General features: G+C 47.7%; 2 protein-coding genes across 2 annotated transcripts; one reads left to right on the forward strand and one right to left on the reverse strand.

Moving 5' to 3' along the window:
* The first annotated feature begins 3,385 nt into the window (after positions 1 to 3,385).
* LOC112897991 (protein DMR6-LIKE OXYGENASE 2-like) lies at positions 3,386 to 5,707 on the forward strand. Its single transcript, XM_025966396.1, has 3 exons — positions 3,386 to 3,869; positions 3,955 to 4,530; positions 5,088 to 5,707. Exons 1-3 carry the CDS (start codon positions 3,495 to 3,497, stop codon positions 5,373 to 5,375), a joined length of 1,239 nt encoding a protein of 412 aa, XP_025822181.1. The 5' UTR covers positions 3,386 to 3,494; the 3' UTR covers positions 5,376 to 5,707.
* Positions 5,708 to 8,191: 2,484 nt separating this feature from the next.
* On the reverse strand, positions 8,192 to 9,955 carry LOC112897674. The gene is made up of 3 exons (XM_025966027.1): positions 9,582 to 9,955; positions 9,244 to 9,480; positions 8,192 to 8,920 (listed from the first exon to the last, which is right to left on the reverse strand). Exons 1-3 carry the CDS (start codon positions 9,789 to 9,791, stop codon positions 8,759 to 8,761), a joined length of 609 nt encoding a protein of 202 aa, XP_025821812.1. The 5' UTR covers positions 9,792 to 9,955; the 3' UTR covers positions 8,192 to 8,758.
* Between the last annotated feature and the right edge of the window lie 3,685 nt (positions 9,956 to 13,640).

Here is a 13,640-nt window from a genome sequence, read left to right on the forward strand (position 1 = left end):
AAAAGTCTTTTGTGAATTGGCAGATAGCTAGCTTAATTAGAGGCTAGAGCGATGAGCTGCCCTGCAGTGACTGGCCGGCCGGAAGAAGAGATGAACGGACCAGCAAGCTAGCTAGGTCACCAATTAAGAAGATCACTGCCGCACTGATAGCTAGTCGTCACAACTTGATGATGCTTTAGACGTTTGGAATCCTAACTAGACTTGCTGTTGGTGTCACATCGCCAAGGAAAGAAAAGGTTTGTTTGTATGTTGGGGTTGCTGACAAGGGTAGTAACTAACGCCCTGAACAACACTTCATCTAGCTATATATATAGGTCGTTGGCAGTTTGCATATGAATTCCCATCCACTTGAAGATCGAACAATTGCGGGAAAATTAAATGGGTCAAATATGGCACTGCAAATATACATCTCCGGATGAATAAATAACCAATGAGTAACTCGATCGGCTCAGTCAGTCGTTCCTAGAGATGCTCTGAATAATTAGTTTAATATCTGTGTCGAGCGACCGCAAATTATTAAGGGCCTGGAGGAGCTAAAATGGGCTGCTAAATTGTACTTATGCATGTGAAAGTTTTTAAATCTTAACTAAAGTTTAGCTTACTCTATTAGCACTCCTGTTTGGATGAGCTAGTGCTAATATTAGCACTTTCACCCATTAGCATACTATTAGCACTTGGATCCGAACGGGACCCAGCAGTTGTCTTCCGATATTTGTCATCATTACAAGAACTAAGTAAAAGACGGTGGTCACCGAAAGCATGCATTCAGGAGTAGTAGATTAGAAGCGTTTTAGGCCATCTAAAGAGAAAAGGCCAGATGCTCATGTCCAGAGACGGTGGTCACCATGAGCAGGTTTGAGGACACGTACGTACGTGTGTGCTGATCATGATGCATATTATTCGTTCCTCGCCGATCGCAAAGGCATCGCACGGCTACCACAGTACAGGTATATATATAGCTAGCTTTATTTCGTCAGATAGAGGACGACGGCATCATATCATTGCAAGAACCTTTTCCGCCGTACACTAGCTACGTAGCTGCACAGCTTTGGCATCTGTTTTGGGGACACCTGTCGCGTTTTGCCTAGCTCCATGGGATCAGTCAAATATGCCGTTAGATTTATTGCTCGATCGTTGATGCGCCTTTTCCTCTCTCTCTCTCTCTCTCTCTCTCTCTCTGTGTGTGTGAGATGAGGGAGAAAAAGTGACATGTGTACGTACTGATCATCCACAACAACACAATCAAAACAAGATTTTGTTTGTGATGATAAGAGTATATGCATGCTTCGTGGGAAAGAATGGCCAGGATCCAAAGCTAGGTCACTTAGCTTGCAACACAGGTTCCTTCTCTAATGGGTTTTAATTTGTTCGTCGAACGACAGAGCTATAGTACGTCTGCAGAACAAGAACAAGAAGAAGAGGAAGAAGATGGTGTACATGGTGAACAGGCAAGGGATAGATGATGCCGGTGAGATGGATGATATGATGTGCCAAAGAAAGATCTTGTGCTGCATGCGTTGGAGGTATCATGCAGAAACAGCCTGATTTCCAGTTGAGGCATCGCCACCTCACGGCCGGCTTTTCTGCTTTGGGTATTGGGTGGCTGGCTGGCGCCTAAGCCTAACCAACCAACCAATGCAACACAACACTTGTCGCGCATGCATGCGTTCCATTCGATCAGTTCCCTGGATGACCCGACCAAATCGAAACCGGGAATATATATATGCTCCATGACCATGACTCCATCGCCGTTGCATGCTATGCTATCTCTCTCAAGTCTGACCTTTCCATTCCATGGATAGATGGGCGATTCTGTCGTGTCTTGCTTTGATTTCATCCAGATCGATCGGACCAAGCAAATGCAATTCAAAACGAGAGAAACTCCCTCCGTCCCAAATTACAGTTCGTTTTAGTTTTTCTAGATAGATGCCCGCTTCGCTTTTGCTTTGGCCAATAATTGTACAGCAGCTACGCGATCGTATCCATCATCAGATAATGACACATGTTCATTTGCATGCATTATATTCTTCATCAACGACATCTGCATGCAATCCTCTCTCCTGTCTCTCGTACGTACAAATTAAAGGACAACTTGTCCCCTAGCTTTAATAATTAATCTGTTGCCCTACGACTGAGACATACTCTTCTGAATCTTTCTTATTCATATGGACATTATTCTTTTCTCCTGATGACATGCATGTAGAATCGATCAGATTATCTCGGCTCCATGTTGGACGCAGTGGAGACGTGGATGAGCTTGAAGCCTGAAGACGTAGATTTGTATAAGTTCTATCTATCTATGTGTACTAATATAACGATCGATCTCTTGCATTGGTCAGTGCACCATCATGCCAACAGTAGTGGCCTGGTCCCCTTTGAGAGTTTTCGCCTCTGAATATTATTCGATCACCCGGCCGGTACATCCGGTCCTTAAGCTTGCATTGCTTGATGGTATTGGTATACATCCCTACGTTTTTATCTCTGCTTAATCTTTTTAAGAACGATCCTATATATATTCCAATATAATCCAGATGTAACTATGTAGGTCGTTCTTAGGCCTTTTATACCTTATTACATACCATTCTCTCTCAATATAGGTCTTCTAGCTAGGATGTCGGCAAGGTTAATCTACTTGGTGAAACTTATGGTGATTGAAAAATATGATGTTTCCACTGATGGTGACTGAATATATCGAAGGTAATTTTTTATGTTGCATCTGGTAACACCGATCTTATATCTGTAATAATCAGAGTTAAAAAAAAAACTTTTTGGTAATGATACATAGCAGTGCAAGAAAAGTTAGCAGCTGGGTACTACACATACACATATGTTCGGTCACAGGCATCATGAAGAATGAATTCTTGTCCGACGCAGAATATAAAATCCTCATTATTGTGCTCGATCTCTACATGTACTTGTGGCGAAATAGTGTCCTACATAATTGAGTAAACTATATATATATATATATATATACATGTCAGCACCTTACATCTAAGTCTGCTGGTAAATACTATAACAATTATCTACCAGTACGTATAGTCCATGTACATTGCACCTTTGGAGAATTGGCAACAGAGTCAGGTCAAGGCGCACGCGCACACGTCCACGTGTCACCCAACACCCAGTCGTCTGACGTGGCAGGTTGCTAGCCTCTGTTTCTGATGCTATGCTAGGTCGCATTGCGTGCCGTTGGATTGGAGTATAGTGTCCCGTGAGGCAGTGGGTTTGACTAGTCAACCCGGAGACCTGCAAAACCGCTCGCTCTAGAGTCTCGAGTTGAAGCGAAACCATGTCCGGTTTCAGAGCGGTCGCCTTCGTCTAGCTTGTCCTATAAATAGCAGCTCCATCTCACCAGGCCATTTGCACGACAAGCACCAGAGTCCATCTCTAGCTCTTACCTCGCTAGCTGACACTTGTTCCCTTCTAACACAAGCACAAGCTACAGCTAGGTTACTGACCAAGTGAGTACCAGCTGATACGGTACTACAAGTAGTATGAGCTTGGTTGCGGCGCCAATGACGATCGTTGACTTGGCCACCAGCGCCCAGCTGCAGCAGCAGCAGCAAGCCATGGAAGTGGAAGAAGATGCGAAGGCCGAGCAGCAGGAATTGGGCGCAGGAGAGCAGGAGCTGTCCTACAGTATCCTGATGAAAGGCGTGCGGCACCTCTCCGACAGCGGCATTACCAGGCTGCCCGACAGGTACGTCCTGCCCGCACCCGACCGCCCCGGCGCCGGCCTCGCCACCACCACCAGCACCAGCAGGGTCAAGCTCCCCGTCGTCGACCTCGCCCGCCTCCGCGACCCCTCCCAGCGCGCCGCCGTGCTCCAGACGCTCGACGCCGCGTGCCGGGGCTACGGATTCTTCCAGGTAGGTAACAATTAATTAACGGTAGTTGCCACGACGACGACTCGCGTCGACGTCAGCTTACAGCTGCCCGTCGACTCGCGTGCAGGTGGTGAACCACGGGGTGGACGGCGCCGTGATCGCCGGGATGCTGGACGTGGCGCTGCGCTTCTTCGAGCTGCCGCTGCCGGAGCGGGCGCGCTACATGTCGCCGGACGTGCGCGCCGCCGTGCGCTACGGCACCAGCTTCAACCAGGCCAAGGACGCCGTGCTCTGCTGGCGCGACTTCCTCAAGCTCGTCTGCCACCCGCTGCGCGACGTCGTGGCGGCGTGGCCCCGGGAGCCCGCGGAGCTGAGGGACGTGGCGTCCGGGTACGCGGCGGCGAGCCACGGGCTGTTCATGGAGCTCATGGAGGCGGCGCTGCAGGCCCTGGGCATTGCTGCTGATGGCGGCGTGCTGGGGGAGCTGGCGGCGGGGTCGTCGCACATGATGACGGTGAACTGCTACCCGGCGTGCCCGCAGCCGGAGCTCACGCTGGGGATGCCGGCGCACTCGGACTACGGCCTCTTCACCTTCGTCCTGCAGGACCACGTGGAGGGCCTCCAGGTCATGCACGGCGGACGCTGGCTCACCGTCGACCCGATCCCGGGCTCCTTCGTCGTCAACGTCGGCGACCACCTAGAGGTACGGAGTACGGGCCGGGGTTGTAGTTGTACTAGCAGCTAACTGCACATATATAGCTAGCTGTAGTACAAAACACTATGCATGCATGCGTACTAATATAGTATTTATTAAGAACAGTTTACGATCGATCGATTTGATTTGATGGAGCTGCGCGACTGCACTAGCTAGCTAATCACAGTTGATTGGTTGGTTGACAGCATCAAGCTAGCAGCTAGCTTTGAGTTTTGAGCCTCGCCCAATATAATGGATACACAACATAGAATATATAGGAAGGACGACAGTCAAATATAATCCATCACGAACTAGTCAAATGCAAAAAAGTAGTGTAGACCATGCATCATGTCGCAAGCAGGTAGGTAGCTAATGGAATAATTAATAATATTTAGGACCTTGTACTATATGTAGTTTAGCTAGTGATTTGAGGCCAGAATTGCAAGTCAGATAAACGTCATCACATTAGCTAAACGTCACACTGTACTCCTTAGTTAAACCTACACCGTACTCATTATTAGCTAACCAGGTTAACTAATGATAAGAGCAACGGAAATGCATTGCAGATCTACAGCAATGGTGCGTACAAGAGCGTTCTTCACCGTGTGCGGGTGAACTCGACGCGGCCGCGCATCTCGGTGGCGTCGTTCCACAGCCTGCCGGCGGAGCGGGTGGTGGGGCCGGCGCCGGAGCTGGTGGACGAGGCGGCCGGCAAGCCGCGGCGGTACATGGACACCGACTTCGCCACCTTCCTCGCCTACCTCGCTTCCGCCGACGGCAAGGACAAGACCTTCCTCCAGTCGAGGATGCTCCTCCATGGCGCTGCTGCTGCTGCTTCTTCTATACGCACCTAGCTAGCTACCATGCCCATAGATAATTAATTAATTGCTAGCTTCTTAATTGTTACCACTGTCTGCTACCTAGTGGTAGTCATACATACATACATACATACATACATATCACAAATAAAATAAAATTAATCAGTAGCTAGCCAGTTCATCCATCGATCGGTCAATCGGCAACGCGTATGTACAATGCAAGCATTGACCAGTCCAATTCTAATTCCAGCGTGCGTTGACTTGCATTATTGGCCGGTACATTCTCGACCAATCGATCGGCTAGGAATATATTATATCATGTATGTGTGAAAGCGCTCAACGAGTGTGTATATACACTCAAATGTATTATTGAGAGGGAATTATATATATATATATATATATATATATATATATATATATATTGGATGCATGAAGCTAGCAAAACTATGCGTTCGTCGATCCACATCCATACGTTCTCTGTTGATCTTTTCAACTGTAAATAAACAAATTGTTTCCTTCTATTTGTGTTCTAGCTTGGAGCTGAGGATGATGTAAGAATTAGCTTTGCGCGATTGCAGAGGCTGGAAACAATTTTCATTCTATATAAAAGAATTGACGACGTCCTTGGAGAGAATTATTGAAAGAGAAGTAATGAACAAAGTCAGCTGTAGTGCAACAGCATGAAGACTTCTATGCATCTCCATCACCATCTTTACTAGGAATTGAGATTAAATACTCAGTGGGCTAATTAATTAGATAATCAGCGGGCCAAAGAACAGAACTATGTATTTAAATTTATCGCACACACGAAACAGTAGCGCAGCGCTGAGAAACTACGACTTTTGCCTTCCAGACAAAAAAAAATTTGACACCGTTTTATAATACGTACAACTATATATATAAGCAGAGTCAAGAGCTAGCTAGCCATGGAGAGATTGAGACTAGTAACTAATAATCAACAAATTAAAAAATGAAGGCATGAGTGCCAGGTCAGCATGAGCTAGCTATTTGTCTGCGACCATACATCATCATACAATAATACCGCAGAGAGGTTTGACAAAATGCGGGCCCATTTCAACTCCGCTGTTTGTCGTGAGCCCATGGGCCAAGGAGAAACTGGCAGTTGGACCACCAGCGGCCCATCAATAGTTAGGCGCGCGCGTCGCCACAAAAGAAAGAGGAATCACATGAATAATGATATGCGATGTTGAATTTCATGATGCGTGCATTATTGTGGGGCCCAATCAAATAAGCACTTTACTCTAGCAAAGCGACAGATATGATGACAAAGAATAAATTATTAATTAATTCATCGAACCAGCCACTTTTTGATGGAATTATAGTTATATAATGTGCTTTTTTTGTGAAAAAAAATAAAATTAAACGAATTCTGTTTGAACATGCATCACCAGTTGGGCCGGCGAGCGGTGGTTAGCTAGAGGGAATGGAATTAAATGGACGCAACCTAACCGAGTACAAAAGAGAGATGAAGAAGAGAAGGCAATTAACAACTACTACTATGGAGCTAATAAGCTAGCCAATGCTCTGCCTGCATGTGACGGGTTTGGCTTTGGTCGTCTGATGGCACGCCCCTCGTCATCATCAAAGCAAAACAACAATTACACCGGCCTCTAACCCATCCCAGCCCAACTACTAACCGTAGTTATCATTCATGGCTACCTATCTCCATTTCTCACATATATATATATATATATATATATATATATCATGCATGCATGTATACAGCCGAATGTGATGATCACTCGGATTTGATTATGCTCGCTCAACAACCTACTAGTACCTCGTTAGCATCTATATATAGCAGGGGCAAATATATATATATATATATATATATATATATATATATATATATATATATATATATATATATATGTATGTATGTATGTATGTATGATGATGATGATGAGATCATATATATGCCAGTTTAATTGGCCATCTACCATACCATCAGTAGTAAGCAACGAACTAACTCTGGCTGGCCTGCCTGCTGCTATGGTAGAGGATCGGAGTATGAGCTAGCTAGCTACCATTTGGCTACCCGGGCAAAACCTGGTTCTGACTGCATTTATATACGATTGGATCTTCAGAAAACAGACAGGCACTAGGATTAGTATAATCATACCAATAATGCAGCCCGGCCTGGACATGCCAAACGTACGTATCAATAATGCTGGCTGGCTGTTTGTTTGCTTGCTTGGTCCGTCCTATAATTATATCCTCGGGCTGGCTGTTGCTGCATCCATCCCATCCCATCCCATCCCATCCAGAAAGGCACATCACATTCCCTCCAAAATGAGAGAGGAGACGGAGATGAAGAGGAGAAACAGACGAAAGAAAAGGTTGGGTTGGGCAACGGCGACAGGCAGCAGCTAGCGTAATTAAGCTATTAGCTGCATAAACGAGAAGAAGCTCTGCAACAAACATATAAATATATATGATGCTCCAACAGGCAGGCATTGTATACTAATATCTAGGCTAGGAAGCTGAAACTAATAACCATGCACCTTCCATAGCATGAATGTACATACAGGAGTAGTAGATGGGCTGGGACGGCCAGGCAGGCAGCAGACAACCAAAAAGACAATCATTCGTCTTCCTTTGGTATCCCTTCCTTCCTTTCTACACTCCTGATGGCCTATCTACATATCTGGCTGGCCCTCACTTTTTTCAATCCCCAACCTCCCCAATATAATGTGCTTGCTTCAGGAATACTGATATATACACACTCCATCAGCATTCAGCAATGCAATGTGTAATGGCAAACTAATAACCGAACATTAGTGTAATGTGTATAGTGATCCAGGCACCAATGTCGAAAAAGAAAGATCATCAATACTGCTCATTATCAAGTATCCCAACCAATGTACTGTAAAAGAATCCATTTCCTGCTAATTCAAGTTTAATATGCATGGGCTATGACTAGGAGATGAATGATCAGGCATGTCATGTACACCTACCGTGCCAAATGGTGGTATGGCAAGGCATGGCGAGAGAGAGAGAGAAACAAGAGGGAGATGGCGACAGACATGTTCCTTACTGGAGTCCAGCGCGCGCGCGGCCCCGGCCCGGCATCTTCCCTTCCCTTCCTCTCCCTCTCCTTCCGGTGGTTGGGTTGGGGCTGCCGAGCTCAGCTCACCTTGCTTGCTTTTCTATCTATCTATCTATATCTTTCTTTCTTTGTTTGTTTTTTTCTAGTTGGGCGGGCGGGCAGAATCTCCTCTCTCTTTTTTCTAAGTAAGTAAGTAAGTACAAGGGAATGAACGAAGCCGGCCAGTCCCATTTGCTGGCATTGCCTGCCTTGATGCTCGCATTGCATCGGATTGCTACTGATTCTTCATTCCTCTTCTGTTCCGGACGCCATTGATCGATCGGCCGAATGCTGTTGCCGGTGAGGTGGGTCAGGACCAGAAGGGCGCGCGGTGGGGGATCCCCTTCCGCCGGCGCCCCTGCGGCCGCGCCGCGGCGTTCTTGCTCCCGCCGACCTCCTCCGCCTCCTCATTGGCCGCGCCGCCGTCGGCGGCCGCCGCCGCGTGGCCGTTGCTCCGCTTGGTGTCCACCAACTGCACGAATTAAGGCAGGCAGGGGCGGCGAATTAAACGTGACCGAACAGAACGGAACCAAAACCCAACGGACGGACGGGCGCTTCGATTCAATTCCATGATCTGGCATTGCCATTCCTCCATGGCGTCTCTTTTCTTGGTTTGAAGAATCACAATCACCCATGGAGAGATTATCATCAAAGGCGCAATCTTTTGGTGTTCTTGGCCGGCCGGCATTGGGGAATGAATAATGCAGGTGGGTGGGCGGGCGCGCGGAGCAATCAAGAAGGGAAGAACTGAAGTGAAGACGAATGAAGAGCGGGGCGGAAGAGGAAAGCACCCACCTTGCATCCGAGGGAGCAGAAGCGGAAGGGGTCGAGCAGCGCGCGGCCGCAGATCTCGCAGTTGTAGGGGGAGGCGGCTGCCTTGCCGGCGGCGGCGCCGGCACCGCGCGGCTGGGGGCGCTCGTTGAGGAAGAGCACCCTGGCGCTGTTGATGACGTAGGTCTGGACGCCGGTGATGTCGAGGACGTCCTCCACCTCGGAGACGCGGACGACGTCGTGGTAGGAGGACCGCCGTATCTGCAGCAGAAAGGGAGAGGCCGGGTAGAATAAAGATTCGATTTTTGCAGCCACATTGCAATTGCAGACACGAAGAAGAAGCGAGAGAGGTTGAAACCAACCTGGATGACCCTGTGGGATGCGTGTCGGTGCGCCCTGCAGTAGTAGCAGAAGGCCGGCGGCGGCGCCCCCCGGCAGTCGAGGCAGAACATGTTGCACTCGTTGCGCGGGGACGCTGGGTGCGCACCGCACGCCAGGAAGAAGCGCGTGGTGAGGAGCGCCTCCAGCCACTCGGGCACCGGCGTCGACGAGGCCACGCGCCGCAGCATCATGCTCTCCGCCTACCCTCCTCCTATCTACCGGCGGCGGCGGGCAGGTTGGGTGGGCAATCTGGAGGCAATGGCGGCCGCGGCCGGCCTTCCTTGCTTCCGCTGCCGGCCGGCGAAGGGAGAGAAAGAGATGGGGGAAAGAGAGGAGACGGTGGTGGGGTGGGGAATGAGAGAGATGGGGAGGGGGGAGATTGGAAGGTAGCGTGGGCTTTTCGTTGCTTCCCCTGGCTTCCTTTTGGTGTTTGCTTGCGAGGGATTTGCAGCCAAGCTCGGTAGCGAGCGCCGAGCGGGTGCTTGGACACGCCCACGCACGCAGAGTAGGTGCCTGTGACTGACTAGCTGCTGGTGTGGTCTGCCTGGTGGGGGCTCCTCGCCTCCTCCCGATGCGGATTCGCGGCAGCGGCGGTGTACTTGCTGCCACTGCAGTGGAGGGGACTTGACTGCCGTCTCATGACTGACCATCCATCCGGCACCAATCCCGAGCTACCAGACACACCACAGCTGATCATTACTGAAACTGGGCAATGGTGAGTCGCTGACACGCTGCCCCCCACCATGTAAAAAAGGGGGGGCAAGAGTCGTTCGAGTAGTACTACTGATTCTCAGATGCATCGATCAGTAGTAGTACAGTTACAGTCAGAAGAGACTCATCAGAGTAGTGTGGAAGAGGACCGGACATGCAGCAGCACCTGAAAGAATCAGACTCAGAGGAGATAATTCCATTCCATGGCATGCCGCAACGGACCAAACAAAAGCTGACTCCTCACTGACTCCCACCGCAGTGCAGTGCACATACTTGTTTGGCTTGTTGGGCCGCTACTCTTGGAAAGCTGCTTTCCTCGCTCAAAAGCGGGATCTTTTCAGTTTTAACCACGCAAGTTAAGCATCCCTCCTAGCAGCTCCATCAACCACACCTTCCTTCTCTAAAAAAAAGCACACAACACAGCAGCTAGCAGCAGCAAGAAAAAGAGGAAGCAAAGTGGCTTTCAGTTCGTTTCAAAAAAAAAAAGAAGTGGCTTTCAGTTTCAGCACAGCAGCATCGATCAGTTTGAGCGCAAATGCAAACGACGATGGCTGATTGTCACATTAAGTTCGCTCCCTTTTCTATTCTAACTGCAGCAGCAAGCCAAGCATGGAAGCGTCTCCCTTCTCTGCTCGCAGTGCTGCATGCTTTCTGAAACGATGCAACCAAGGATTCCTCATGCCTTCTTTGCTGCCGTCTCCATCTCTCACCCAAGCAACTTGTGCACTTGCTTGCCACGCCACACGGCACTGCATCCATCTTGTGGCTGAAGAGGTTTGCAACATATCGGCTCCCAAATAGACCAAAATAAGATGTCGACTGACAAAACATGCTACTTGGGTTTAGCCAGTGAATACGCCAATTTTGTGGAGGATGCTTACACATGCAGAGCGATCGAGCGAATCGGTGCCCATGTAGTTGTACTAGTAAAGAACACATGCAGCAAGGGGGTGGGCATGCAGGAAATGATGGATGATGCAGCTAGCGATCACCAAGTTTCACTAGGACCACACAGCAACCACCAGCTGATGATGGATGGATCACCGGCCGGCTATGTGCATGCTGAATACGAGAACTGCACAAGCCCATACCATCCTCGTGTGTGTGATCTGTCAGAACATTCATCTTTTCAGCCAGCAGCTTCCGGCCGGGTACCGGTACCAACAAAAAGCTAGCTAGCTAGCGATGCAATGCAAGTTATACGGCAGTGCAAGGAGGAAGCTTCAGGCTTTTATTTGGCCCATGGGTCGAAACACAATCCCTCCTTCCAGCTCAAAAGGCGCTAGCTAGGTGCTTGCATTGCTCTCCCCAATTAATTAAACTCGGTCTGAAATTTACGTCCTCCTCCAATGATGAATGCCTGCTACCCAATGGAGTGTTGTTCAGCACAAGCCATCACATAACTACAAGAGTCTTACGACAGCTCCAATAAGTAGGCATATATACTTTTAATTCTTGGCATGTGTTGCATATATATGAAGCTAGATGGGTCAATATATATATATATATATATATATATATATATATATATATATATATATATATATATTTGTAATAACATTATTGTGCTAGTAATTTTCGAGGATAGATAGATGGTATGGGCAAGAGGGCTGTTTATTAATTGAACTACTTGATTATGTGGCATGCATACTCTGTATTTAGAAACGACAAAGATGAAACTTAACATCAGAGTTAGCATAAGGCCAGGAGATTGCAGTGCAGATATATATGTATGTACGTACCCTGTATACTACTATATATGCTAGTACGTGTGTAGATAAGGGAATTGAAGCGTGCGTACAGATAGCAAAAGGCACATGCATGGCATGACTGACGCGGCGGTACGGTACTGTCAAGTACGCGGCAATGTCCAGCTAGACACAAAGCAGAGGAGACCTTATTATTCCAGAACGCATGCACGCATGCATGTCTAGATCACAAAGTAAGAAAATTCCACCATTGTCCGGGCAACGTACGGATCTTAAAAGTTGTGTCAGCTGTGCAGTACGTACACAGTTACTAGTAGCTGACTCTTACGCAAGTCGATGCATGAGCTCATGGCCTACATACCTAACCAACTGAGCTAGCACAAGAGTTACTAGCTTCTTTGCATGCATCCATTTTTACAGGTGAATGGGAGATTGACTGGGCTCCTTGTCAGTTTCAGCCCACATACGACGACATTTTGATAATATTGATGTACGTTTCCACGGGCCATATATATGCATAAGCCAGCCCAGTCCAACGTAACCGATATGATGCATAAATAATAAATTTTTGCGAAGGTCAAAATGATTGTGCACACTAGATGCATGTGACTAATAATTTCTAAAAAAAAAAGCAAACTAAATCATCTCCTTCACTCCATCCCACAGTTTCAACCGCGTGTTGGACCTGAATTTTGACGCATCATTCATATTCACACCCTACAGCCAGTCGCAACAAAATAAAAAACCATGCATCGAGACTACCGATCGATGTATACTAGTATTTCCAAAAGAAAAAAAGGTTGAAAAAAAGCAAGACATGTATGGTTAAAATTGCGTGGATATATATCAGCCTCATTTGCACAATAAATATGGGGCGTTAATTGTAGGAGTAGTACAAGTATCTTATCTTGTCACTCAAAGTTAAAGAAAAAAGGTTTTCGTGCGGTGTTCCATTTCGTGACAGGCTGAGACTTCCAGAGGCCTGCCCTTGCTTTATCAAGTCCGCACTGCACCCCCATGCCCGCCCCCCACCCACTGAAAAGACGGCGGCCAATGCAAACAAGTCCGCCGGTGCAGTGTAGCTCACTGTTCGTTCCATGCATGCATGTAAGAAGAGTTTAAAAATGGAAGTCTTTCGGGAGAAGAACAACTTGTGCTAGCTGCAGGGTGTTCCTAGCTAGCTAGTTATTGGTTGGTGGATTGTAGAGCAAACAGCTTGCATTGATGGCTGTACATACATACATACATACATACATACATACATACATACATACATACATACATACATACATACATACATACATACATACATACATACATACATACATACATACATACAGTAAGTAGAAGAAACGGATGAGAGCTAGTAGGGAGATATGATCCGTCGATCGTCGTCACATCCTGTCAATGCATGCAGCAGTGGCGTCGTCCAAACATATTACTGTATTATTTACTGCATGCATGCGGTCGATGGTCGATGCATGCAGTTGGTCCAAGTCCAAGAATGAAGCCGGGTGGGCGGTGATCAATTCATTCGAAGCGCAACACAAGCACGCAATGCAGGCGCAGCTGCTAGCTAGCTGACGGAAGAGAAGAGCTGCCTCACCTACCTAGCAAGGT

Source organism: Panicum hallii, chromosome 6, assembly GCF_002211085.1.
Source record: "Panicum hallii strain FIL2 chromosome 6, PHallii_v3.1, whole genome shotgun sequence".
NCBI lineage: Eukaryota > Viridiplantae > Streptophyta > Magnoliopsida > Poales > Poaceae > Panicum > Panicum hallii.

Bases quoted from the DNA above. Each gene is read 5' to 3' on its own strand.
- LOC112897674 (XM_025966027.1), bottom strand. From the start codon at position 9,791: ATGATGCTGCGGCGCGTGGCCTCGTCGACGCCGGTGCCCGAGTGGCTG. The intron at 9,481-9,581 runs GTTGGTTTCAAC...TTTCTGCTGCAG, and splicing joins CATCCCACAGGGTCATCCAG to ATACGGCGGTCCTCCTACCA. The intron at 8,921-9,243 runs GTGGGTGCTTTC...TAATTCGTGCAG, and splicing joins TCTGCTCCCTCGGATGCAAG to TTGGTGGACACCAAGCGGAG.
- LOC112897991 (XM_025966396.1), top strand. From the start codon at position 3,495: ATGAGCTTGGTTGCGGCGCCAATGACGATCGTTGACTTGGCCACCAGC. The intron at 3,870-3,954 runs GTAGGTAACAAT...ACTCGCGTGCAG, and splicing joins GGGGCTACGGATTCTTCCAG to GTGGTGAACCACGGGGTGGA. The intron at 4,531-5,087 runs GTACGGAGTACG...AATGCATTGCAG, and splicing joins ACGTCGGCGACCACCTAGAG to ATCTACAGCAATGGTGCGTA.